This window comes from Salvia splendens, chromosome 8 (assembly GCF_004379255.2).
Source record: "Salvia splendens isolate huo1 chromosome 8, SspV2, whole genome shotgun sequence".
In the NCBI taxonomy this organism is placed as follows: Eukaryota; Viridiplantae; Streptophyta; class Magnoliopsida; order Lamiales; family Lamiaceae; genus Salvia; species Salvia splendens.
In genome coordinates this window covers 7,840,644-7,865,788 of record NC_056039.1, presented here as the reverse complement: position 1 = coordinate 7,865,788, position 25,145 = coordinate 7,840,644, and the positions used below count along the sequence as shown (strand labels likewise).

General features: G+C 39.1%; 5 protein-coding genes across 5 annotated transcripts; all 5 read right to left on the bottom strand.

Moving 5' to 3' along the window:
• Positions 1-397: 397 nt before the first annotated feature.
• LOC121743677 (phenylacetaldehyde reductase-like) lies at positions 398-2,514 on the bottom strand. Its single transcript, XM_042137006.1, has 5 exons — positions 1,886-2,514; positions 1,637-1,809; positions 1,158-1,349; positions 927-1,089; positions 398-847 (listed from the first exon to the last, which is right to left on the bottom strand). The coding sequence occupies exons 1-5, from the start codon at positions 2,007-2,009 to the stop codon at positions 525-527; spliced, it is 975 nt and encodes a 324-aa protein (XP_041992940.1). The 5' UTR covers positions 2,010-2,514; the 3' UTR covers positions 398-524.
• Positions 2,515-5,929: 3,415 nt separating this feature from the next.
• LOC121744086 (gamma-interferon-responsive lysosomal thiol protein-like) lies at positions 5,930-9,072 on the bottom strand. The gene is made up of 5 exons (XM_042137528.1): positions 8,724-9,072; positions 7,676-7,741; positions 7,323-7,463; positions 6,827-6,919; positions 5,930-6,298 (listed from the first exon to the last, which is right to left on the bottom strand). The coding sequence occupies exons 1-5, from the start codon at positions 8,967-8,969 to the stop codon at positions 6,107-6,109; spliced, it is 738 nt and encodes a 245-aa protein (XP_041993462.1). The 5' UTR covers positions 8,970-9,072; the 3' UTR covers positions 5,930-6,106.
• A 1,417-nt stretch (positions 9,073-10,489) lies between these two features.
• LOC121745288 (phenylacetaldehyde reductase-like) lies at positions 10,490-13,613 on the bottom strand. The gene is made up of 6 exons (XM_042139132.1): positions 13,394-13,613; positions 13,126-13,298; positions 12,837-13,022; positions 12,045-12,207; positions 10,944-11,130; positions 10,490-10,775 (listed from the first exon to the last, which is right to left on the bottom strand). Exons 1-6 carry the CDS (start codon positions 13,512-13,514, stop codon positions 10,631-10,633), a joined length of 975 nt encoding a protein of 324 aa, XP_041995066.1. The 5' UTR covers positions 13,515-13,613; the 3' UTR covers positions 10,490-10,630.
• A 3,945-nt stretch (positions 13,614-17,558) lies between these two features.
• On the bottom strand, positions 17,559-19,792 carry LOC121743863 (PHD finger protein MALE STERILITY 1-like). Its single transcript, XM_042137245.1, has 3 exons — positions 19,508-19,792; positions 19,184-19,421; positions 17,559-19,016 (listed from the first exon to the last, which is right to left on the bottom strand). Exons 1-3 carry the CDS (start codon positions 19,764-19,766, stop codon positions 17,723-17,725), a joined length of 1,791 nt encoding a protein of 596 aa, XP_041993179.1. The 5' UTR covers positions 19,767-19,792; the 3' UTR covers positions 17,559-17,722.
• Positions 19,793-21,063: 1,271 nt separating this feature from the next.
• On the bottom strand, positions 21,064-23,718 carry LOC121745081 (phenylacetaldehyde reductase-like). Its single transcript, XM_042138858.1, has 6 exons — positions 23,549-23,718; positions 23,303-23,475; positions 22,854-23,033; positions 22,372-22,534; positions 21,683-21,866; positions 21,064-21,456 (listed from the first exon to the last, which is right to left on the bottom strand). The coding sequence occupies exons 1-6, from the start codon at positions 23,667-23,669 to the stop codon at positions 21,312-21,314; spliced, it is 966 nt and encodes a 321-aa protein (XP_041994792.1). The 5' UTR covers positions 23,670-23,718; the 3' UTR covers positions 21,064-21,311.
• Positions 23,719-25,145: the final 1,427 nt, after the last annotated feature.

The window sequence follows — 25,145 nt, the reverse complement described above, 5'->3', positions numbered from 1 at the left end:
TCCATGTCATTTAAGAATCACACAAATTTCCATTTCATCGTTTATTAATAACTTTTCCATAGTCTCATTTCATAAGGGATGATGTGATTCCTGATTCTAAGGTGATTTACCTTCCTTTGCTATGTAATCGAATTCTTAATAACTTAACTTGCCAAGAAACAATTACAGAGTGCTCAATTTCAAGATTGTTTGCCTCGGATTTGGATGGGAAGTCCATGATGGTCTCTTAAATAACTAGGAGAAAGATGTATTTTCAAGGAAATTAATAGTATGATTAAATTGTGGAGTTTTATTTAGAGCAAGCAATGTTGTTTGTTGGCCAACTAAATTATTTTGCAGGATATGTTTAAATTACTTTGGCCTTAAAATTCAAAGATAGGTGTGATTGTAGGTGATGTAGAGATCAAATACTCCAATTTATTAGCACAGCAGCCCAATGTGATTAAATTTACATCAACAGGCACATAGTTGTTGTGTTGGCACAAGTATGAATCAAAAGGAAAGCCCACAAGTAATTAGTTTTTTCAAGAAAGAAATCCTTTGGTCCTCAAAGTTTGAATAGAATCCTTAACAATCTGGTCCATGGGAGTAAATTGGAAGCCCAGATCTATGAGCTTCTTGGATGCAGCATTGGACTTGAGTGGTCCATTTTTCCCATGAAACCTGGGCAGCTTGTATTGAGGGTATAGCCTCTCCATATGTTGGGCAAAGCGGTCATAACGAGACAAAGATTCGACACAGAGATGCCTTCCAGCAGCAGATGTGTTCTCATACAAGACTAGGTGAGCAAGAGCAACATCTTTCACATGTACTAATGCCATAAACAGGTGTTCTGGAAATTCTTTGCCTACACCCAAAGTGGAATTGAAACCATATAAGTCCATAAGCATGCAATAAAAAGAAATGTTGAAATGAAAGTGGAGTACCCTGAAGTATGTCAAGGATGAGTGTCATGCTAGTGTTTAAGAGTGGGGGGAGTATAGGGCCAACCACCACTCCTGGATTCAGCACCACTACGTCTACGCCATCTTCCTCCGCCAATCGCCATGCAGCTTTCTCAGCGGCCGCTTTAGACACAGAGTACATAAACTAACAAAAAAAACCAACTCTCTACTCTTAACAACAGCACAAGCTATCAATAAGCAATTGTATTACACTGCTGAGTTACCCCGTTTTTGGCGGCAGTAATCCTCATCAATCCAGCAGCCTTCACCGGCGTCTCCCAGATGATTGGCAGTTGGGATCATGGCAGATATAGAAGATGTCACAACCACGCGCCCAACGCCCGCATTCTTTGCTGCTTTTAGTACATTTATGGTCCCCTTAATTGCTGGGTCCAGCAGCTCCCCCTGAATCCACCATAATTATACTCTCTTGTCCGTGAATAAATGACATGTTTTGATTCGTTACAGGTTATAAGAAAATGTTTGATCTTATATACTAAAAAGGGTGAAAAAAATAGTGGAATATGGGTCTTATTTTCACAGTACTAGGAGTATAATTTTATAGTAGAACGTCGGTATAATTAGTTAGTATTGAGTGAGACCACTTGCTGACAATACAAAAAAGTAAATGTGTCTTTTATTGATGGACAGCGAAAAACGTGAGTTTTAGTTAGTAGAATTAGGTGCAAAACCTGAACATCTTGGATTTGATGGACGATACAAGGGGAAGCGAGGTGGAAGACGCCAGTGGAGCTGTTGACTGCGGCAAAAATGGAGTCGTAATCAAGCAGATCAATCTGGAAGAGGCGAAGGCGTGATTCAGCTCCCTCCATGGCTTCCAAGTGCTTCGTTTCTCTCTCGTCTCCTACTAATTTTTAACTTTCAGAAACCAACCATTCCAACAGTTTATGCAAAATGATCAAGTGGTGGAGAAGCGGAACCTAGATCTTTGACGGTGGCGCGGACAACGTAGCCGCGGGCGAGGAGAAGGTGGACGAGCCATGAGCCAATGAAGCCGCTGGCTCCGGTCACACACACCACTTCTCCTTTCTTACTCATCACCATTCAGCTTCCTGTTTAAATTAATATTACTAATACCTTCTCTGTCTCAAAGAAAAACAGATAACAAAAAATATTAGAGGTATTGTGAAATTAGTTCATAAACGGACTAGTAGGTAAGTTGATTTACCTATCTCACACCAGACCCGACATAGCTTATGCAGTTAGTGTGGTTAGTCAGTTTACGCATCGCCCGCAAAATGATCACCTTGAAGCGGCATTAAGAATTGTCAGATATTTGAAGAGGACTTTTGATCATGGAATAATGTTCAAGAAAAATGGACACTTTGAAGTTCATGGATACACAGACGCTGACTGGGCTGGAAACCCGATGGATAGAAGATCAACCTCAGGGTACTTTACCTTTGTAGGGGGAAACCTTGTCACGTGGAAAAGTAAGAAACAAAAGGATGTGGCATTATCAAGTGCTGAAGCTGAGTTCAGGGGCATTAGGAACGGTTTAACGGAAGTATTGTGGCTTAGAGGGTTGATGAGTGAATTAGGACTTGTGTCACAATACACTTGTCAATTATTCTGTGATAACAAGGCAGCAATCAGTATTGCAGAAAATCCAGTCCAACATGATCGAACAAAGCACGTTGAAGTGGACATACATTTCATCAAGGAAAATATTGAATGTGGTATTGTTGAATTTCCTTTTGTTCACTCTGAAGATCAGTCAGCTGATATTCTGACTAAAGCAGTGGGAGCAAAGGATTTCTATGAAGTGCTTGGCAAGTTAAGTATCGAAAATCCCGTGACTTAACTTGAGGGGGAGTGTTAGAATATGTTAGAATATACGAGCAAATCAAATTAAGAGGATATCATGAGATTTATTTCCATATAGAGTGTGTATATTTTTAGGTGTATATTATGTATTTCTTGCTCCCTACTTCATCCCCCTCTATAAAGGGTGATCATTGTAAACGTTATAATTCATTCAATATAATTGATACATTCTCACCAATACAATTAAACATGGTATCAGAGCGGTACGATCCTAACCCTAAACACAAGCCGTTTTTTTTCAAAGCACAAGAACTCAGAATTCTAGTGAAAATCCATGATTTACTAGAAGTGAGCCTGACACCAAATTATTTCGGATGTCTGGGACATGCAGTACATCCCTAAGGGTAAGAACTTTTCCAGATCCTAATTTTAGGAACACATTACCCACACCAACCACCTTAGAAGAGGCTTGGTTTCCCATACGTACTTTTCTACCTCCAACAGATTTGTAGGTAGAAAAAACGCTTCTTTCGGAGCACACATGACATGTGGCACCTGTATCAACAAACTTTGGATTGTTACCATGGTTCACATCGGAGACCATTGCGATCACCTCGTGATCTTTGTTGTTTATAACAACACGTTCAAATAATTTGCACAATATTGTCTCCAACAATAAGTACACAATTATATTGAACCATATGTGCATTGGTATATTCAACAACCCATGCATCCCAATTATTACTACCAAGTCAAAATTGGTCTTGCTTGTCAACTGACAAACGATAAACACAATTCTCAAGAGAATAGATCTCAAGGAATTAACCATTTCGTAGCTCATGAATATTGGTATTGTTCGTTTCTTCATTCCAGCTTTGGTGCTCATGTTTCCTCCAACTTCAATTGGTATAATCCTGTCTTAGAAGAGTACACTAATTTGTCTTGCGATTGTTAGAAATAATGGGAAGAAATTCCCAAGCCGTGTACAGGCGGTACTCTAACTATTACAATCAAAAGAAAACTTGCAACAAAAAGAGGAATGAAAATTACAACGGAAATAAAGCAAACCAAATTTATAAGTCGAGTCGAGGAAAGCCCTCTTTCCGCAAGACAAATTACGCCCCGGCTAGTGCTCACGGAATGGCGTATTGCCCCCAAAGATAAAACGACTTCCTCCTAGCGTGTAGAAGCACCTCAAACCCGCTAGGCACCGGCGAACTTGATGGAGTTCCGAGAATCGAGCTAGACACTGCTCCTAAGATGCACACTATGATGTAGAGACCTTAGAGAGAAAAGATGATGATGTTTGTTGTTGGTGTTCGTCTCTCTACAACTCCGTGCCTTTTATAGGCATCAAATGTGGACATGGAAGGTCATGGAATTAACCACCATAAACCACAAAATTAACACAAGAACATGAAACACCAAAGGACATGAAAGTGAAAGGTTTGAAACCTTTCAAATGTCACACGTTTCCAACAAAACCGCCCAGTATATTGATCTCTCAAAAGATATCAGCTACTCCTACTAACCCACCTTATATAGACGGCTAAACAATATACAATAATTCAAATATCAATAAAATTTCTGAAAGTGAACTAACTAATCAGACGAGATAATCTTGGGATTTCCCCACTAACCGCTTCCTTATTATTTTGGCCAAACCACTCCCCTCAAACCAACATCCGTATCAACTGCCTCATTCTCGAAACAGCCTTGCCCTCAAGGCTCAGTTAAAATTCAAAACACATCACTGTGTCCGGTGGAGGTTCAAACTTATGCTTTCGGGTAGTAGCCAAAGCATCGAACCATAGAAGCTTGCCAACTATACGTAGGAATCGCAGCATGATCAGATAGGAGAATAGAGCACCCGCTGATGAAAATAGGGAATCCGAAAAGGGAACCACCATGGGTGTGGACTGGTGGCCAGCAGCAGGAACTAAACAGAATATCGGGGCTGGCAGACAGCAGCGGTGCTGTCACCGTGGCTGGTGTAGGCAATGTGGTAGAAGGTGGTAGAGTCCTACGGACTGGAGGTAGAAAGGCATGCTGTACTCGAAGGGACAGGGGTGCGCTATTGTCTTTAGTGGTACCGAGATCAGGGTGGTTTGTAGACGTTTTAATAGCTGGTATCTCGTGATGGGCTGTTGTAGGTAGACTAGAGGGAAGCAATAGTGTTGCCACGGTGGGTAGGATAGCTGCAATATTATTGCTGGGTGTGGGTGGAATTTTTGGCTGGTTTTTGGCAACATGGACAGTAACAATGGTATCGTCACTGCTGTACTTGGATGAATTGCTAGTTACGCGGATGTCTGGTGGGATTGTATCACCAAAATGTTTCAAGAGCTCTTGAACAAATCTGTCCCGCGATAAAGAGGGCAACGATGAACGAGCAATTGTTTCCAAGGCTTGGCTGGTCCGTCCATGGTGAGCATGGCGTCGACACGTCTATCCGAAGGTGTTTTGTTGACGAGGAAATATTGGTTTGCCCACCTGAGCCACACTAGAGCCCTAGATCCATCAAACCTCGGGAAGGTCATTAATGGTGAACACGAGAAGCTCGAATCTCCCATATGAAATCCTCTAACTTAGAACTCAAAGCCTCGATTTGATCTGCCGTCTTTTGGGACTGCAACTTCATCTCTGCTGTAGCCTTCTCCTATCTATTGAGAGTGTTCACCATGATTAAATACGTTCACCGCACCAAATTGATAGGAGTAGATGCCCGAGACAGATTAACAAGAACATAAACTGGGGAACGAACTATAGGATTGAAAAACAAGATGAACTGAATGGAATTAACCTAACTAAAAGAATACAAGAAAATAATCCTCACAAAGGAGGTCAATTAACCTAACTAAAAGAATACAAGAAAATAATCCTCACAAAGGAGGTCAATCCTCACGCAGGAGGCCACGGTAAAACCGTCCAGAATATTGATCTCTCAAAAGATATCAACTACTTCTACTAACCCACCTTATATAGGCATCTAAACAAATCTACGATAATTCAAATAACAATAAAATCTCTGAAATTGAACTAACTAATCAGGCGAGACTTGGGATTTCCCCACTAATTGCTTCCCTATTGTTTTGGCCAAACCACTCTCCTCCAACCAACATCCGTATCAATATGAGATCCACATAAATATGTATAAAAGTGGCATTTTGATTGCTGAAAGGTTTATGATATCTGGCTAAATAAAGCTGCACATCCCCATCATCATTTAAGTACATAATTACATATACAATATAACAAACTAAATGTTCAACATATGCAAATACAATCTTCTTTCCCCTTTCGATTACAATAACCTTTAGACCATACAAGAGAGAGCAACATAAGTAAAACCACACACTATATACGATTTTGTTTCACTGCAGCCATGAAAGTATTGCTGGCAATACGCGGGACATCTTTGATTTGAATGATTCTTGTCCAAAGAGAGAATTGAGCAAGTCCATTTTCACCTTTCGAATGCGCCCAACTGACAATTCAGTGCAAGCGGATGGTTTGGGAGTCCCTTTGTATGCATCGCAGATATAGCTTTTGAAGTTCCGATAATCCTGCAGGCATTGCATAGTATGTTATGTTCAGGAATCAGTAAAGCTCAGATGCACATGAAGTAAGGATTAATGATGGGGATTGTTTTCTGAGTGTGCAAGCATGCAATTTGTGTGAGCATTTACCATGTTGGCTGGCATGGGGTTGAAGGTGAAGCAAACACCAACATCTCATGCGAAAAGCACTAGATATCTAACATCACTCATCAGGTCTCATGCCTATCAGCTATCACATATCAATATTGTGTGGCTTGATTCTTCTCATACATTGCAGATATTGTTTCTCATTTCGTATATTTGGCATATTTGTGTCTGACAAACACATTCTGAAATGCAACTGAGGCACCTTTAATATCACTTGGGTGCCTCTTATCTCTTAAGGGACTAATAAAGCAGTTTATGTAAGTAGTATTAGTATTGCTATATTCATCTGATTGGATAGACATATATGCTCAAAACATTTCAGCACGAAGAAGAGGTAATGGTTATTCTTAAATTGATGTTTTAAAGGAAAAGCCAGAGGATACTCACATCATATATGGGCTGTCCATCCACAACTACCCATGGCACGTAAGTATGAGGGGGTTCGAGAGCATTTGTTTTAGCTGCATATTGTAGTATAATCTGCACAGGTGACACTAGGTGAGTACAAACTAGCTATTCAAGTGGGATACAAATGATAAACATAAGTTAAAAAATCTTGACGCAATTGGTAGCAACAGGTTGGGATATATGGATTCGTATAGACCCAGTCTCCAACTGACCAAGAAATAACCAAATTTCAATAGAATTAACATCTCAATATCTAAAGACAGAACGGTACCAAATACTGGAGTTGTGAAAAAGATTCCTTTAGTTAAATTAGAGCAAGACTTTTACTTGTATTAAAATCCAGAATCGGAAAACATCACTCATAGAAATCCCAACCATTTCTCAGTCTATATATTCACACAAGATCTATCCATTACGTAGTAAAGAGCAGCTGAGCAACTCAACGCAAAATTAAATAAATTAGTTGTAAATTTACCTTTTTTCCACGGTCACTGTTGTAACAATCCATAACAGGGGTGGCATCAAGACCCAATTTCTCAAAGCATGTCGCCCAATAGGTGTAGTTATCATGGTATACAAGACTTTCCACACAGTAGATAAATGGGAAATGATCTTTCTGCATCAGGAGTTCGACACAAAATATTAACAGATCATCTAGTAAAGCCATGACACACGCTTGAATCAAGGAAGCAACCATAGGTAATACTGAAAACATATCGAGCACTCATAGCAGGTGAGATATAAATACAGCTACCCTTTTCTCATGCTCAAACCAACAAGCTAATTACACATGAAAGGGTTAACAAGTATCCAAAGACTGATACTAACCACTTTAGGCCAGGCATCAATTGCACACGCCTCCACAGTGTTCAATATGCATTCATATTCACCATGCTGCAAAAACAGTACGAAACGAATTAGTTCTTCCTACTGAATTTAAGAAAATCACAGCATCCAACAATAATATCAAATATATTCATACAATGCTAACTTCACTATATGCATAACCTCGCATATAAAGGTGTCAGAACCATAAATTTTGGCATTGCCCCAAGGCACAAGTTCAAGATCAACAATACGAATGAGATCATCTCTGAAGATCATACTCAAAGAATCTACGATAAAACTGGCACTGTAAGGGCAAAGGCTTTCATAGTATAAACCCACACACACTTTGTTGCAAGAAGAGAGTGGCATTAATGCGGAGACAAATAAAAAGGTCAAGAGCAAAAAAACTTTCATTGATGGACAGGAGAAAGCCATTGCAAAGCCAGAGGAAAATGAATCAGGGCTTTAGGTGTAGGAATATACAGATAGCCTTATAGTTTATGGCATAGCTGGCGACTAACATCTGCAGAAAAATGCTTTAGTTTAGCTCGTGGCAGCGGCATCGCCACTACTCGACCTCTAGTTGGACCAACAAACAATGAATAGTCCAAAAAGCGCTTCCGTTCTAATAAATGTCAGCAGATTTCTGCTACCTCGAAAATTGCAGGCTTGAATATGCTTACAGTCTCAGCTAATTATTTTAATGTAACAGATACAATTGACTCAACAATACAAACAGGTATCCTGTAATAGTAGAAATCAAGTGAGAAAAGTATCGCTTCACTCCACAATCGAAGTAAATCTAATTTTTTTTAAAAGATAATCCGTCCGCTTATGTTGGAAAAGGCAACGAAACACGATACAGAAGCTATGAATTGATGTACCGGACAATTTTATGCTTTAAAGGTTCAGTGTTTGGATCCAGCAACAGTTTATAATCTGAACTAAAGCTAATAAATCAGTTTATCAACCGCAGATAAGGATTTTTTTCATCAGAAGTCGGAGAGGGTGAGGGTGAGGGTGAGGGTGAGAGGCGAAAAGAAAGTACCTGGCAAACGATGGTACCATCAGACTTGATTTTAGCGTTTCCATAGGGAATAAGCTTTAGATCGGTAATTGTGATTAGATCAGACTCGAATATTTTGTAGAGGTAGTTGACTATGAGATTGGAACAGTAGGGGCAGAGAGTCTCGTAGTACAGCTCCAGCGCCACTTTGTCGCCACCGTTGACGGCGGTGGTGGCAGCGAAAGGAGAGATGATTGACAGAACCAAGAGCAACCGAAGAGCATCCATGGCCAATTCGTTCGATTTCTGCGTCCTTCACTCAGTTTCTAGTGATAATGCGATTCAGATACAATTGAGGTTTGACTTTATGAGTGGAGTAGGGAGTTTTCGAAGTAAATATCAACTTATACAAAATGTATCACATTTATTTCATATTAATACAAAAAGTTTGAAGTTGACATAAATCATACAAAAACTTTCATTCGTATTTCAACTTAGTACATTCCATTATATATGTTTAAACGGTATTGACTTTTTACTTATATGACGTACAAACCATGAAATAATGATAAAATATTTTGTACTTTACAATAGACAAAGAGTTAACGTCGTTTAAACACATATAACGGAATGTACTAAATTGAAACACGAATGAAACTTTTTGTATGATTTATATCAACTTCAAACTTTTTGTACTAATATAAAACAAAGATTATACATTTTGTATGAATTATGTATTTACCCCGAGTTTTGGTGAGGGGATTGAGAAGGAACAAAAAAATACGAGCGATTAAAGATAATTAGCAAATAATCAAATTAATTTCATTTTCCTACGTAGTGTGTGTGCTTGTGTGAACGCAAGATCAAATCTAATGTTGCTATCATAGTATGGGATTAAAAAAAGAGTAGTGCTAAATGGCCACATTATGGTCAGCCATAAAAATAAAAAAATAATAAAAGATAGTGTATTTAATGCCATTTCATTGAAATCAATACTTCTAAAAAGTATCAATTTTATTTGTACAATTGTACCCTTAGTTATGAAATATAAATATGAAGAAACTAGAATTTATTCAATTGGATCATTAGTTAACTCATGTTGCATGAAATTTATATAAATAAAAATTAATATTTATTAAGGTTACATGATAATTAATTTAATTATTTCTTATATTTATAATACCAACGCATCGTGGTAATACTTTTATTTTTCATATTTACTTAAAATACTCTAAATGTTTGTATATTTACAAATAAGTAAAATTGAGCTTTGATCAATATACTTATTTATATTAATAATCATGGGTTAATATTATAAATGATCACTAAACTACAGAGCATGTATCAAATTAGTTCCAAATAAATTTATTTCATAACGAGTACAAAACTTTATTGATTGAAAACATTTTTAAAAGGTCAAAATTTTAATCTTAAATTAAAAAATAGTGTAAAAATAAATTATTGAAAAAATAAAATTAAAAAAATGAATAAATCTAATAAAAGAAATACGTATAAAAGTGTAAAATTTGGATTAGAGAAATGAAATAAAAAACAACTAGAATTAAGTAAAAGGGTAATAGTGTAAAATTATTTGAGCATTAAATGACTTATTTGAAACATTAATAGTCATACTATCTAAATTTACTAAAATGCCATTTTATGGCCAGCCATAACGTGGCTGCATAGCATTTCCCTTAAAAAAATGTTTTCTTCTGGATATATTTATTCAGGCTTGTACAGCTCACACTTGGAATTATTTGTATACAACAAGAAGAGACTGGATACAATTGGTAACTTTACCTGAACGATTTAACAAAAACTATCTTGCATAAATAAAACAGGCTGCAGTTATTGTAACATGAAACAACTCAACAACCATTGTTATTACAGTACCACAAGTTCCATAACACATACACTACAAATTTGTAGACATGCAGCCAACATTTTTTTCAAGAAATATATCCTTTGCTTCTCAAACTTTCAACACCATCCTTTATGATTTGCTCCATGGGAATAAATTCCAAACCTAAGTCCTTCAGTTTCTTTGCCCCATCCTTGGATCTTAGTAGTCCAGGTTGAGTATCCCTGGGCAGCCTGCAGATCATCAAATGTAAAATACTAGTAACTAATTTGTCGATACTCAATGGCCCTCCAACATTACAGAAGCTGGAACAAAAGCTTAGAGCACAAGAATTGGAAGAAGTTGTCATAAATACCTCCAGAGACAGATTCAAATTTATGAGCATGAATAAGAAATCTTACTTGGGGATGTTGTATTCGGGGTAGAGTTCTGCCACCTTAGCAGCGAAATCGCCATAATGAGATATAGCTTCGACACATAAGTGCCTTCCTTTTGCAGATGGGTTCTCATACACCATAATGTGTGCAAGAGCTACATCTTTGACGTGCACAGATCCAATGAACACATCTTCATACTGTTCAGTGCAGCCTACATCAAAGAGAAATATTACATGCATAACTCACCATGAGTCTTAAGAAACGTATTTCCATCTACTTCTATTCACCTCTATGATTTTTACCAATTTACATTTAAATTTGTCTCAAAAGAACCTAGCCAAAATGTTCACTGCTAGCCTACTGGATGATTTTCACGAGCAATCAGAATGATATTTTAAATAAAAAGGGAGTAATGGATAAATTCTGGCTGAGAAGAAGAAATTGCATAGCTGTTTTGAAGTGCAACAATTTTTGGAGAGATTTAAACGAACATAAGGCAAATGTAACAGTCCCATATTTTCTTTGTGACTTGGTTTATGAGGATGTAATATGATATGTTTAGGGTGAATAATGTCAAGCAGAAACTGTTCAAGGGCTTACCAAACTGACAATCCAAACAAGTTCATGTGAGGTTGTTTGTTTGAGAACTGGAAACCACATTATTGAACTCCAAGTTCTCATACGTGTTTGTATGGATTTGGTTATTTTGCAAACCACTATCTTAAATCTACTTCTCAGTTCTCAGTTTCCAGTTGTGATTTGACGACAAAGTAAAACCTCTCTCATTTTATATATTCACAAATAAATATTAGTACTACAAAGTAGTCTCCCTACAACTTATTCAGACAGCCATCATAGACTTGACATCTTCACTCAAGGTTTCTTCTCCAAATCTATAACAAACAGTAATTTTCACATTTGAACAATTCTCACAATTAGAATTCCCAATACTCCATGACTCTCGAACTAACTCTCTAACACCTTTGGGCAACACAAGCAGATTTGGCAGGAACAAAACACCATACTCTACGACCTACAACCCTGTCAGATGATTGTTATACATCTAGCTTGCTACTAAACCAAGCTTATGCAAGACAGATAAATGGATGTCAAAAATTGGATTACCCTGCAGAAGGCGAAGCAACATCTGCATGCTTGCATTTATTGCTGGAGGAATAATAGGACCCATCACTGTTCCAGGGTTCACCACAACAATATCCAGACTATTTTCCTCAGCAAATTTCCAAGCAGCCTTTTCAGCCATGGTTTTAGAGAGTGGATACCAAACCTAACAGTCAAAACGGCTGCATTCTTAGTAGAGAGCATAATGTTATTGTCCGGAAAGAATGAATTTCAGGAATCTCAGCTTGTTTACAATGAAAAGCATCAGATATTTAATAATTAACCTTGATAGTCCCTGCCGATAACGTATCCTAAATTACTTATTCTTAAATTCTAATTAACTGTCATGTTGTATCTACTTGCTTCATTTAAGGATCGAAATTACTGTACGAGCATAACAATGGTCAACACCCTAAGAAGGACTTCCATATATTGCAGACTTGCAACTTTCTCGAAGAATTTGGTCGGAGTTTAGTTGACAGATAAGATTCAAAGAATAATATGTGTGTGTTAGTCGCCAGAGCTAATCTTATACCAAGATCATATTGCTATGATCCGTTAGGTGAGATACTCAAACATTTATCTCATATAGTATGAAGTATCAAATCTCTTGATTGAGTTAAACAGGCTATTGCAACTACACTTATAAAATCTGAGCTCCATATCACAATTTCTGTCACCATTATATTAACTGGACTTGAAATAAATGATCCTGTGTCATGATATACTAAGTGAATTATTAATAAATCAGTCAATACTAGCAAGGGAGAGAGAAGCATGATGTAAATGCGATACCCCTTTCTGCTTGCAGTATTCCTCATCAGCCCAGCAATCTTCATTCTTAATCTTATCAGCAGGCCAATTAGGGCTGGGAAACATCGCCGATATAGAGGACGTGACGACCACGCGCCGAACGCCTAGCTTCTTTGCCGCCGTCAGTACGTTGATGGTGCCCTTAATCGCCGGGTCCAGTAGGTCGCGCTAAATTCACAGATACCAAACGACAATTGTTGAACCGAACAACACCTACTCACACTAGAAAATCAACGAACGATGAGCGGAAGTATAGTGAGGGTATATTCACCTGCGGATCTTCCACTCGATCGACGATGCAGGGGGAAGCCAAATGGAACACTCCTGCGGCACCGGTCACGGCGGCGACGATGGAGTCGTAATCGAGCAAATCGATTTGGAAGAGGCGGAGGCCCGATTCAGCTCCTTCCAGTGCTTGCAAGTGCTTTGTTTCTTTCTCATCGTCTAGTAAGCAAAGAGAAGAGAATCCCCAATTTATTAAGAAGAAGGGGAGTAGAAGATTGTTAGTGAGGGAGAAGGAGGATGAGGAGATTCGTTACTGAGGTTTTTGACGGTGGCGTGGACGGTGTAGCCGCGGCGGAGGAGGAGCTGAACGATCCATGAGCCAATGTAGCCACTGCCGCCGGTGAGACACACTACTTCACCAACTTTCTCACTCATCTCTCCGCCCACACACACAATACCTATCTCCGTTTTCTCTCCACAAACTTTTTCTATTATTCTTTTATAAAGTCAAAAAGATGTATGGTGATATGTTTTAACCTTTGAGCGATAGTGCCTTCATTAGATATTTTTGGAAACGGAAGTCCAGTTCATGCCATTTAATTTAGCTTCTTCATGATGGAGACACAATGCTTATTAATTGGTCAATATAGATAAAAAAACGAAAAAAAGAACGGAGTGCATTGGGCATTGCTCCCTCTAGATACGTGTGGTTTGAATTTTCCAAATTCTAAAAGTCGAGCGTGTGTGTGTCATGCCTTGATTTTGCGTGCCAAACTTTGGTACACGTCGTCCGAATTTTCTATCTTCAAACCTCGCGTTCAAAAATTTCGCACGCTATCACTAAAAAAACAGTACTCCACTATCTACATCTACTATTACGTGTGATCCATTTCTAACTTTCTTAAATTACTAACTCTGCTAACTCATCAATACAGCGTATTAAAAATATCAATACAATGACATTGAAATAACAACATAAACATAGTTGATATTTTAATACACCATGTAAACATTTTATATATAAATATTAACACGGTATATTAAAATGTCAACACAAATTTGTGTTGACATTTTAATATAATCATATTGATGAGTAAGTATCACACCCCGTGATAGACCTTCAATGGTCTATCGTCGGAAATCAAAGAGCACACGAAAGTAATTTGTGAACGGAAAAGGATAACCCTAGTTGAGGTTCTAGGGTGCGCTTTCATGCCAAGAAGAATGAGAATAAATTTATACTTTATTTCTCAATGAATGAAAATACAATAGAATTCTATTATATAGAATTTTAAACCCTAACATATGTCTTGTTAATCAAGAAACATAATTAAAATAAAAGATTACAAAAGATATGGAAAATAAATAAAGATAATTAACTGAAATAAAAGATACGCAAAAATACTGGAGATGATCTTCTGCGCAATTTGCTAGATCGAGGACCTATCAACTCCCCACTGTTGAAAACCATCTTGCCTTGAAGGTGGAAGAGAAAATAAGAATAGCTAAACTCGTATCCTGCCTCGGTAGCTTCAATGTAACAGGATTCAAAGTAGTTCTTCTTTCCTTCAAAAATTTTCAGTACCCGGTCCACAATAGTATCTTCAAGACAGCCAAAAACAGACACCCTAGGAGGAGCAATCCCAATTCCACCAGCTATGATATCATATTTTGAAACTCCACCAAAAATGTTCATAAGAACTATGTCATCGGGAGTCAAAATCGTAAAAGTTGTTGAAACCTCCTTTTCCAAAGCATTTCTCTCAATCTCAAAGAAATAAACCAGTGTTCCATCATGTAGACTAATAATATCTATTATAGTCACGGCCAAACTAGCAACCAACTCGATTTGCTTCTGGATCCCAGCCAAGCCAGCTCCAAAAACATCCAATGACATAAAGATCCACGTACAATCACCATTTACAAAAGCCTCCCATTTGGCAAAATTCATCCTATACCAATATCTTATATGAGACTGTAGTTTCTGCCGAAGCATAGCTACTTGTGAGGCTCGTTGGTGCACTTGACTTGGAACAGTCTTTCCCAAACTCACATGGAATTCCCTCCCAAGAACAGCTTGAGTTAGCTTTTGCTCGACTCCGATTAAATTACACAAGGGGATGTTAACATCCACCACAAGAAGCTCGTTCATAGCAGCTGAAAATAATGGCTGTATCTCCCTTCTTGATAAAACGGGAAAAATACAGTGTTGAATATGGGGGTTGGAGAAGAGACGGAGGCGACGGAGGGTTCAATCTGAACAATTGAAATGTCTTCGTACCGCCGCTATCAAAGAAAACATCCATCCGCATCCCATAAGCCACCGCACTACGCAATAACCCATTCGAAACTCTGGTATGATAACCTTTCTCCCAACAGAAATCACTCATGTCTGCAATGTTCATCTGGCCTTCAGCATCCTCGCAATCCAAGTCACTCTCCTCTACCGCCCTAATAGTTTGAGCTTTGTTGCCATGACCACAATTACTATCCCCAGTTTCTTCAATTTTAGCAATCATCGGATCATTAACCTGTTCAAGTTCCCCAACTTTAAACAATGTCTCATCCACTATCTCAATCGAGAACCACGGCATCATACAAAGCACATTGAGCATAATCCTTCCCATGCTCATCCTCATGAAGCTTATATTCACTTATTTCTTCCAAATAAATCGTGTAGTAAGATGGCTCATATCGCCGGCGAACAACATTCGAAACATCTATGGAATCGTTGTCGGGGTCTGACATGCAATTTCGAAGCACCTTGAAAGATGAGGCAGAGTCGACTGTTCGGCAGGACAGTCCCGTATCATCATTCCCTGTGCGTAAAATCTCCTCAATTAATTCAGGCTGATCCGAAAGAAGCTTTGGGCTCTCAAACTCAAGATTCGACAGGATCGACGATGTGTGAATCTTCTGCCTCGTCTCCGCACAATCACCCCAGGCATTCTTCACGTCGGGCACCCTACTAGAGTTCAATATGTAATCTATGCCAACAAGGACATCATTCTCAACCAATTCCACCTCCAATTTATTTCCAAACGAAGAATCCATAAAACGATTTGAAGGTAGAACATCTAATAGATTCTCATCAACAACACATGAAACCGCCTCTCCAAAGAATTCCGGAGCAAATACCTCTTGTATGACCTCCTCGTTTTGCTGCGGTGGTGGGCGATTGGGTTCCCGCTTCACGACTGGAAACGCCGTTGTGCGGTTGGGTTGCCACTGGTCTAATTTCCGAGCGATGGCGAAAGTTTCCTTGAGAGTGCTAGGTTGTCGCATGAGTACTATCTGTTTCAGCGGGGATTTGAGGCCCGCAATGAACAAAGAGGATATCGTCGAATCCCCGATGTGCGACGCCTTTTGTAGCAATGATTCGAACGATGTGTGATAGGCTTTGACGGTAGAAGTTTGCCGCAGAGTAGCCAATCGACTGACATAGTCGTATAAATCGGGATCTAATCGTTGCTTCACGGCTAACAAGAACTCTTCCTAGCCCTTTCTTTGTTATTTTCCACCCAATATTCCATCCAATTTGATGCTGGTGATCGAATAAAAATTGTGCAAGATAAAGACGATCATCTAGCGGCGTGTAGTAGTGATTATAGTACTTTTGGATCTTATGGATCCAATCTGGGGCATTCTCTCCGTCAAAACGTGGTGGCTCGAGGCGGAGGCGTGGTACGGCCCATGGTGGAAGGGACCAGCCCCGCTACGGTGTTACGGCCGTCTGTTGGTCCGGCGGCTCCTTCGATCTCGTGACGGTAATGGCAGTCGTGAGCTTGGTAAGGGCTTCCTCGATGTTCTTGTGAACCTGGCTAGAATAATCATGCAATGGAGGTGGGGTGTCATTAGGGATTGTCTTTGTCGCCATTAAACAAGTGGGTGTTGGGAAAAAATTGGAAGAAGAATTGGCGTTCTTTTGATATAGTCAAATTTTTATGTTTTGGGAGGTGATGAAGGAAGAGTAAATCAATGGAAGCACCAGTTGATAGACCCTCGATGGTCTACCGCCGGAAATCAAAGAGCACACGAAAGTAATTTGTGAACGGAAAAGGATAAACCCTAGTTGAGGTTCTAGGGTGCGTTTTCACGCCAAGAAGAATGAGAAAAAATTTATACTTTATTATTTTGTTATATAGAATTCTAAACCCTAACACATGTCTTGCTAATCAAGAAACATAATTAAAATAAAAGATTACAAAAGATATGGAAAATAAATAAAGATAATTAACTAAAATAAAAGATACGCTAAAATATTAGGGATGATCTTCTGCGCGATTTGCTAGATCGAGGACCCTATCACCAATTCAGTAAATATCTCACTTTACTATCTTAGGTAAGTGGACTCCACATTACACCAATTCAACTCGCTTTCTTTTACGAAGTTCAATAATTTCTTAAAACTCGAGCACGTAAAAAAATAGGATATTAATTATTGTATAGAGAGGGAGTATTAAATGTAAATAAAATGACTTAAATGAAGGATATTTATACCTTTAAAATTAAAGTTGGTTATATAGTTGAGGGATAAGTTTTAATTTTGAGTAATAAATACTAGTACGTTGGTTATATAGCTAATGAAATAGCGTGTTTGATATGTAAGGAATGAATGGCACATGCAAAATGGTGGCTCAGACTCATATAGGGGTGGAGGTGGCATAGCAGCGGAAGCGCAGGATATCCTGTTCGCATCCCGTGCACAGAAATATGTCGGGCACGGCGTGATGGTCGGGGATGCGCACGCAGCTGGTGTGCTGCCACGCTCGGCACAGATCGCACGACACCATCCTCTCCCCATCATCATCCCTCGCCCCACAAACGCAGTTCACCACCGGCCCCTCCGGGTAAACCTCCCCTTCCCCCTGCCTACACACCAACTCCACCTTACTCCCCGCCCTCACCACCGCCTCCCCCCCTTGCGGCCTCATCGCCTCCGCCGCCATGTTCCTCAGCGCCACGTACGTCTCCCCGAACGTCCTCTCCGCCTCGCGCCTCACCTCATCGAACGTCGCGCCGCTCCTCACCACGACGCAGTGGTACGGCGTCGCCGCCACTTCCTGATCTGCATTATTAAGTATATTCACTCTGCAGTAGATCTTCTTCTTGCTTCCTTCCTCCACCGGCATCCGGTACTCTTTCGCAAGGTGCTTGGCGTCGAGAATGACTCTCGACGCCAAGTGGATGGCGGCGAATGCCCCATTCCTAGTGATGGGATTGTGATCGCCAAGAATGTTGGAGTAGAGGCAGAGCAAGTCCTTGACGAGCTGAGCCCAAGAGATTTTCTGCTGTGGCCTTAAATTGGCTTCTTGTTTGGAGAATGTTCTAGAAACATCCTCCAAACAATACTCCAGCACTTTGGTGACGGGGTTCAGACACCTCCTCACCAGGTACTTCCCCACCATGTGGTTCCCAAGGGACTTGAGCACGAAGTCGAGGAGGCCTGTGTCGCCGATGTAGGAACGGGCCACGTCCCGCACGTGCTGGCGCGACACCCACTGGAACTCGGCGCGCTTCAGGGCCTCCACCACCACGTGGATCGCCTTCTCCACGCGCTTCGGGGACCACCGGCACGACGCGTCCGACATGATGGCCGAGTAGCCGCTGCTGCTCTCCTCGGAGACCCTGCATTTCAGCTCCAGCATGAAATGGAACACGTCGCCTAACGTCATGAGAGAATGGCTGGACAGCTGCTGGTAGCGGCAGAATATGACTTGAATCTCGCTCCCGAATCCGAATTGATGAGCGATTAGGGTTAGGGGAACGTTTTGGATGGTTTTGATTGCGTTTTGGTACATTTCTTTATCGACGCCGTAGCTTCCGCGCTTAAATGTGTAGTCCCATTGCCCGAACCAAGGCCTTCCGTAGGCGACGCTGTGGAGCAATCGCAGCTCCATTCCTTTCTTGGTCGCCGAGTCTCTCAAGCTCACCTCCCTGCAATTAATAATACTATCATCTACCATATAAATTCTCTCTATATTTTTTCTTGTTGATGAATAAACAGAATTTTTAAGGCCACGTCATAGTGTACTTGAATCCTAGACCTTTAGCCTACTAGGCCAACACACGCACGCATGAATTCTCTATGTATATATACAGACCTAGCTCCTAAACCGGAGCATAACCGGTCCCAGAACTCCATGATCTGGTAGCCGGGCAGACCGGACCTGCCGTTGATGCAGAGGAGATGGCCAAATCCATTGGAGTGGAGGACACCATGCAGGGTGTGGGTCTCCCTATGCAACTCGATGGTGTTGGTCTTTGCATATTCATCAGAGCCGGATTTAGAGGGTAATAGGAAATGGTAGTTCTTGTTGCAGATCATGTGATGGCCCCAGCCTGAGCTATTGCAATAACCAAGGAACATTAGTAGAGAAATTGTTATACTCATAGTTATCAGGGTGGGTTATCTGATTTGAGTGTACCTGTGTAGCGGCAGTGGGTGCAGGAGAAATCTACGGGCTCTTCAACGACAAAGAGAAGGAGAGGATGGCGGCGCGCCTCAAGCTGGAAGGACCAGGTGGGCATGGGGTTGGTCTCGACCTGGCCGAACTCGAGGAGGGCCCGGATGTTTTCAAGGAAGGAGCCGTTGGAGCCGGCCGGGTAGCCTCTGGCGCCGAAAACTTTGAATTTGAACACCTTGTCGCCCCTCTTCCTCTTGCGGCTCAGGTCGAGCTGAGACATGATTCCTCCTGTTGTTGTTGATGATGATTTTGAGGAGGTGTATATGTAGTATGTATGATCAGAAATCATGCGCATGGTGCCAAGTGAATATACATAAAATGAAAGGGATTTAGAGTTTATGTAAATGGGTCTCACTATGTGCATGACCTCTTCCGAAATCAACGTAGTAGTGCTAAACTATCGCGCTGGCCACATGCATGACTGCTTTTCCCTACTATTCTTTAATCACTATCCCCTTTGTTTCAACTTCTCCGTTTCTCATCTCATCTAACTGCATTTACCTTTTTCTTCTATTTTTACTCCATCATATTTCCAAATTACAATTTTTTTTACCCAAGGCACCACATGAAATCGTAATATATCTACACTCATAATAAGGGTGTTTTTTAGGCGGGCAATGGAGTGTTGTCTAAAACAGTTACATTTAGATCAAGCAATGTTGTTGGCCAACTACCATTCATGAAATGGAAGAAAATGTGATAGAGATAAATAATTTTGCAACGATGCAAATAAATGATTTGGTCTAAAATGCAAAAGTTAGGTGACTACTAGAAATAGAATACATTTTATCTGCTTGAGAAAGCAAATAATAATCTATGATTCTATGTACTTATAAAGTTTAGCCCGTAATTTATTGCACACGTAATGAACATACTACATCAATGTGGTGTTACATTTACACAATCCATCCAAACACATAAGTTTTGCTTTCTCACTGTAATCAGTTTCTCAATAAAATTTATCCCCACTAATTAATATGTAAACCGAGCTCGATCCACAAGGAGGAAATTGATTATATAAATCTCCTAAGTTACATCTACAGGTATAAATCTTGATTGATTAAATGAAATTAATAAAATTAAATGCACCACATATACGAGGGAAGAATTAAACACAAAGATGAAGATGTTGCTCCAAAGAACAAAATTAAACTGATTGAAAAGATAAAAATATTCAGTACATGCATCATATATAGTAAACGAACAATAATAACCAAAGATGAAAACCATATATAGACATGGAATAAAAGCAAAAATTATCCAATCATCTCATCTTATAGGAGTATCATGTTAAGAGAAACATTAGAGTTTAGGCACACATTATGAGCTTGTATTGAGGGTATAGCCTCTCCATATGTCGGGCAAAGTCGTGACAAAGATTGGACAAAGATGTCTTCGAGCAACAGGTGTGTTTTCATGCAAGACTATGTGAGCAAAAGCAACTTCTTTCACATGTACAAATACCATAAAACAGGTGTTCTGGAAATTCTGAGCAAGATTAGGCAAAAGCAACAAAATGACTGAAAATAGAAAACATTTTTGCTGCTAGAGAAAGCAAATAAAATAAGTAATAGTAATATTCTATACATAAAGTTTATTTCATGTTGCATACTGCATAATTAAGATACTACATCAATGTGGTTTTACATCCACAGAGACTCCATCAAAACATAAGTTTTGTTTTCTCACGCTCCCAATGAAATAGTTCCACACAAATGTCAAAGCCAACTTCTATGTGCAATAATTACACAATTCTTAGCTCTTTTCACGAAATATATCCTTTTCTCCTCAAACTTTCAATAGCATCCTTAACAATCTGATCCATAGGAGTATATTTCACACCCAGATCTATCAGCTTCTTCAATGCAGCCTCGCTCTTCGCTGATCCATGTTGTTTTTCTTTACTAGACCTACAAAAATGTAGGACTATCTTCAGTAATGAGTAACTATAACTAATTACAACCAAATCATAGGTGAGTTGTAATGAAATACAATCTTGTATAGAGAATCTAATAAATCCCCAGCACAAGCAATATATTCTCAATGAGACATGCGTTTTCTACGTATGTTTAACAGATGTGATTTGCACACTGTAAGAATTAGTTTCCCATTCACCTTGGAGTAGGAGTATCTTACCTGGGCAACTTGTATTCAGGATAGGCTCTATCCATCTGTTCAGCAAATTCATCGTAACGTGATAAAGATTCAACACACAGATGCCTTCCGGCTGCTGATGTGTTCTCATACAACAGTATGTGAGCAAGAGCCACATCTTTCACATGTACTAATGCCATAAAGAATCTCTCGTTAAAATTATGACCTACACCCAAAGCAAAAACAATAAGCTCTATTTGCCATGATTTTTCTTGATAAACAAAACGGCAATATCAAGAGTTAATTTTCTAGATAAATGAGCGTAATGGCCAATTGATTCTTAGTTCCATATAGGAATCAGGGTACGGAATAACTTCTTAAATTATAAATAAAAAGAACATTTGGTCTAGTTCAATCACATTTTAATGACATGCTCGTATCTACCAAAAAATAGAAAGGCATATAAAACAATTCAAGAAGGCAGCAACTCAAGGTAGCCTTATCGCACCTCAACTTGGGGATGACTCAATATATAAAACATGTCATGCTCATGCAAGCATAAGCAATAAATTTAATGGGAAGATGAGCCAAACAAGTAGTTGTATAAAATAAGAAGCCCTTGACTCAGGTTTTGCACAGGATGGCATTAACCTTAGTTCTTACAGTCCTAAAACTATGTGTGTCAGCTAAGCAAACTATTGAGAGTCAATTAATGAATTGAAAGTGAGTACCCTGAAGTACGCGAACCATCAATTGCATGCTAGAATTTAAAGCTGGGGGAAGTAGCGGGCCAACGACCATTCCTGGATTCACCACAACAATATCCAGACCATGTTCCTCGGCAAATTTCCATGCAGCTTTTTCTGCAAGTGCTTTTGACAAAGGATACCAAATCTAACACCAAAATAAAATCTCAACCGTGTAAATTGCAGCAAAAGGGAACTGAAGTAAGAAGAACAGAGATAGCTCGAAAAATTACAACAAAACCATACTCTCGTGAGTCTCCTCACATTCATCATACTAGAATTATTTACTTGTCTATTTTTGCTCAGCCAAAATAGAAGAGGCAGAGGTACGTAGCAGTCATCACAAATTAAAGAAGAGTATGCACACACATGCTCTGTAAATATAAAATCAAGGAGCACAAAAATTTAAACACAATAACAAATAACAACTCCTCTCATTTACATATGAATCAACAATTTTGACATACCCCATTTTGGCGGCAATAATCGTCATCAACCCAAGAATCTTCACCGACGTCTGCCAGAGTGTCGGAGCTTGCAATCATGGCAGATATAGAAGACGTGACAACCACGCGCCGAACGTTGAGATTTTTGGCCGCCGTCAGTACATTTAGGGTTCCCTTAACTGCAGGGTCTAACAGCTCCCGCTAAATCCAAAGCTAATTAATTACTTAATTAACAAACTAAAAAAGGAATTACTAGCTGCAGTTTAAACACAAAGCTAGGTGTATGCTAGCCCATTAAAGAATAAATATTCCGATTTCGAGTTCAAAAATTTTAAAGTTTTAATATCAAATGTAACATACTAACATGTGTATTGAAATGAATGGTTAATGACAATAGCATCTGATTACCCAATTATACACCATGAAATGAAAGTAGAAATTGCAAAACTGTAATTGATTGGGTTTAAAACCTGAGGATCGTCGACTTGATCGATGATACAAGGGGAAGCGACATGGAAGACACCGGCGGCGCCGGTGATAGCGGCGGCAATGGAGTCATAGTCAAGCAAATCGATCTGGAAGAGGCGAAGGCGGGAATCAGCTCCTTCAATGGCTTCCAAGTGCTTCGTTTCTCTCTCGTCCCCTAATAATTCGACAGCAGGCAGCAGTTAGCTGAAGATCTCAAAGTTTAGTGATAGACGGAGGCAGGAAGAAACCTAGATTTTTGACGGTGGCGCGAACAGAGTAGCCACGGCGAAGCAGAAGTTGGACGATCCAAGAGCCAATGAAGCCACTGGCGCCGGTGACGCAGACCACTTCTCCTATCTTATCCGCCATGTGGAGTGGAGAAAGTAATTTTGCTGAAAGTGTGGAATGTTTTGTTTTCTCACGTCACTCTTATTATATTTATAACATCACAAGCTACTCCATCAACTAACATTTTCAATTCATTAAAACTATTAGAGACATTTAAATTTCAAGTAATCTATTCGCATGAGTCCATGTCATTTAAGAATCACACAAATTTCCATTTCATCGTTTATTAATAACTTTTCCATATTCTCATTTCATAAGGGATGATGTGAGGGTTTTTTCTTTTTTTGTTCTAGACTACGATTATCATTCCTCGAGTGTACTAGGCTTTTTTTAAATTACGGCTTTGGGAGAGACGCATGACCCTCATGCGTCACCCGTTAATGAAACGCATGACCGTGATGCGTCTATGGGTAAGACGCATGAGGGTCATGCGTTTTTCAATTTTTTTTTATTTTAATTGAAAGACGCATGAGGGTCATGCGTCTTAGGGTAAAACGCATGACCCTCATGCGTCTCTTCTATGAACATAAATTCGCTCCGTAGCTTAGTGGTAAGAATTGTGTGTTGTCATTGTCGAGACCCGGGTTCAAATCCCAGCGGCCACATTGTAATTTTTTTGGGAAATTTCTAGTACATATTTATTTAAAAGTTAATTAAAAGAAGTATTTTATGTCAATTTCTAGTACATAATTATATAACATATTTATGTTAATTAAAAGTTCCAATAATTTATTTGATAACCATTTTGAATTGTTACTAATTATAATTTTTAAATAGTATTTTGTACTAGTAATTACAATTTTTTTGATTAATTTCTAGTACATAATTATTTAAAAGTTAATTAAAAGGAGTATTTTATGTCAATTTCTAGCACATAATTATTTAAGATATTTATGTTAATTAAAAGTTCCAATAATTTATTTAGTAACCGTTTTGAATTGTTACTAATTACAATTTTTAAATAGTATTTTGTACTAGTAATTACAATTTTTTTGAATAATTGCTAGTACATAATTATTTAAAAGTTAATTAAAAGGAGTATTTTATGTCAATTTCTAGCACATAATTATTTAAGATATTTATGTTAATTAAAAGTTCCAATAATTTATTTAGTAACCGTTTTGAATTGTTACTAATTACAATTTTTAAATAGTATTTTGTACTAGTAATCAAAAAAATTGCATTGTGGCAGCTGGGATTCGAACCCGGGTTCTCCACAATGACAACACATAATTCTTACCACTAAGCTACGGAGAAAATTTATGTTTGTAGGAGAGACACATGAGTGTCATGCGTTTTACCCTAAGACGCATGACCCTCATGCGTCTTTCAATTAAAATAAAAAAAATTGAAAAACGCATGACCCTCATGCGTCTTACCCATAGACGCATCACGGTCATGCGTTTCATTAATGGGTGACGCATGAGGGTCATGCGTCTCTCCCAAAGCCGGAATTTAAAAAAAAGCCTAGTACACTCGAGGAATGATGATCGTAGT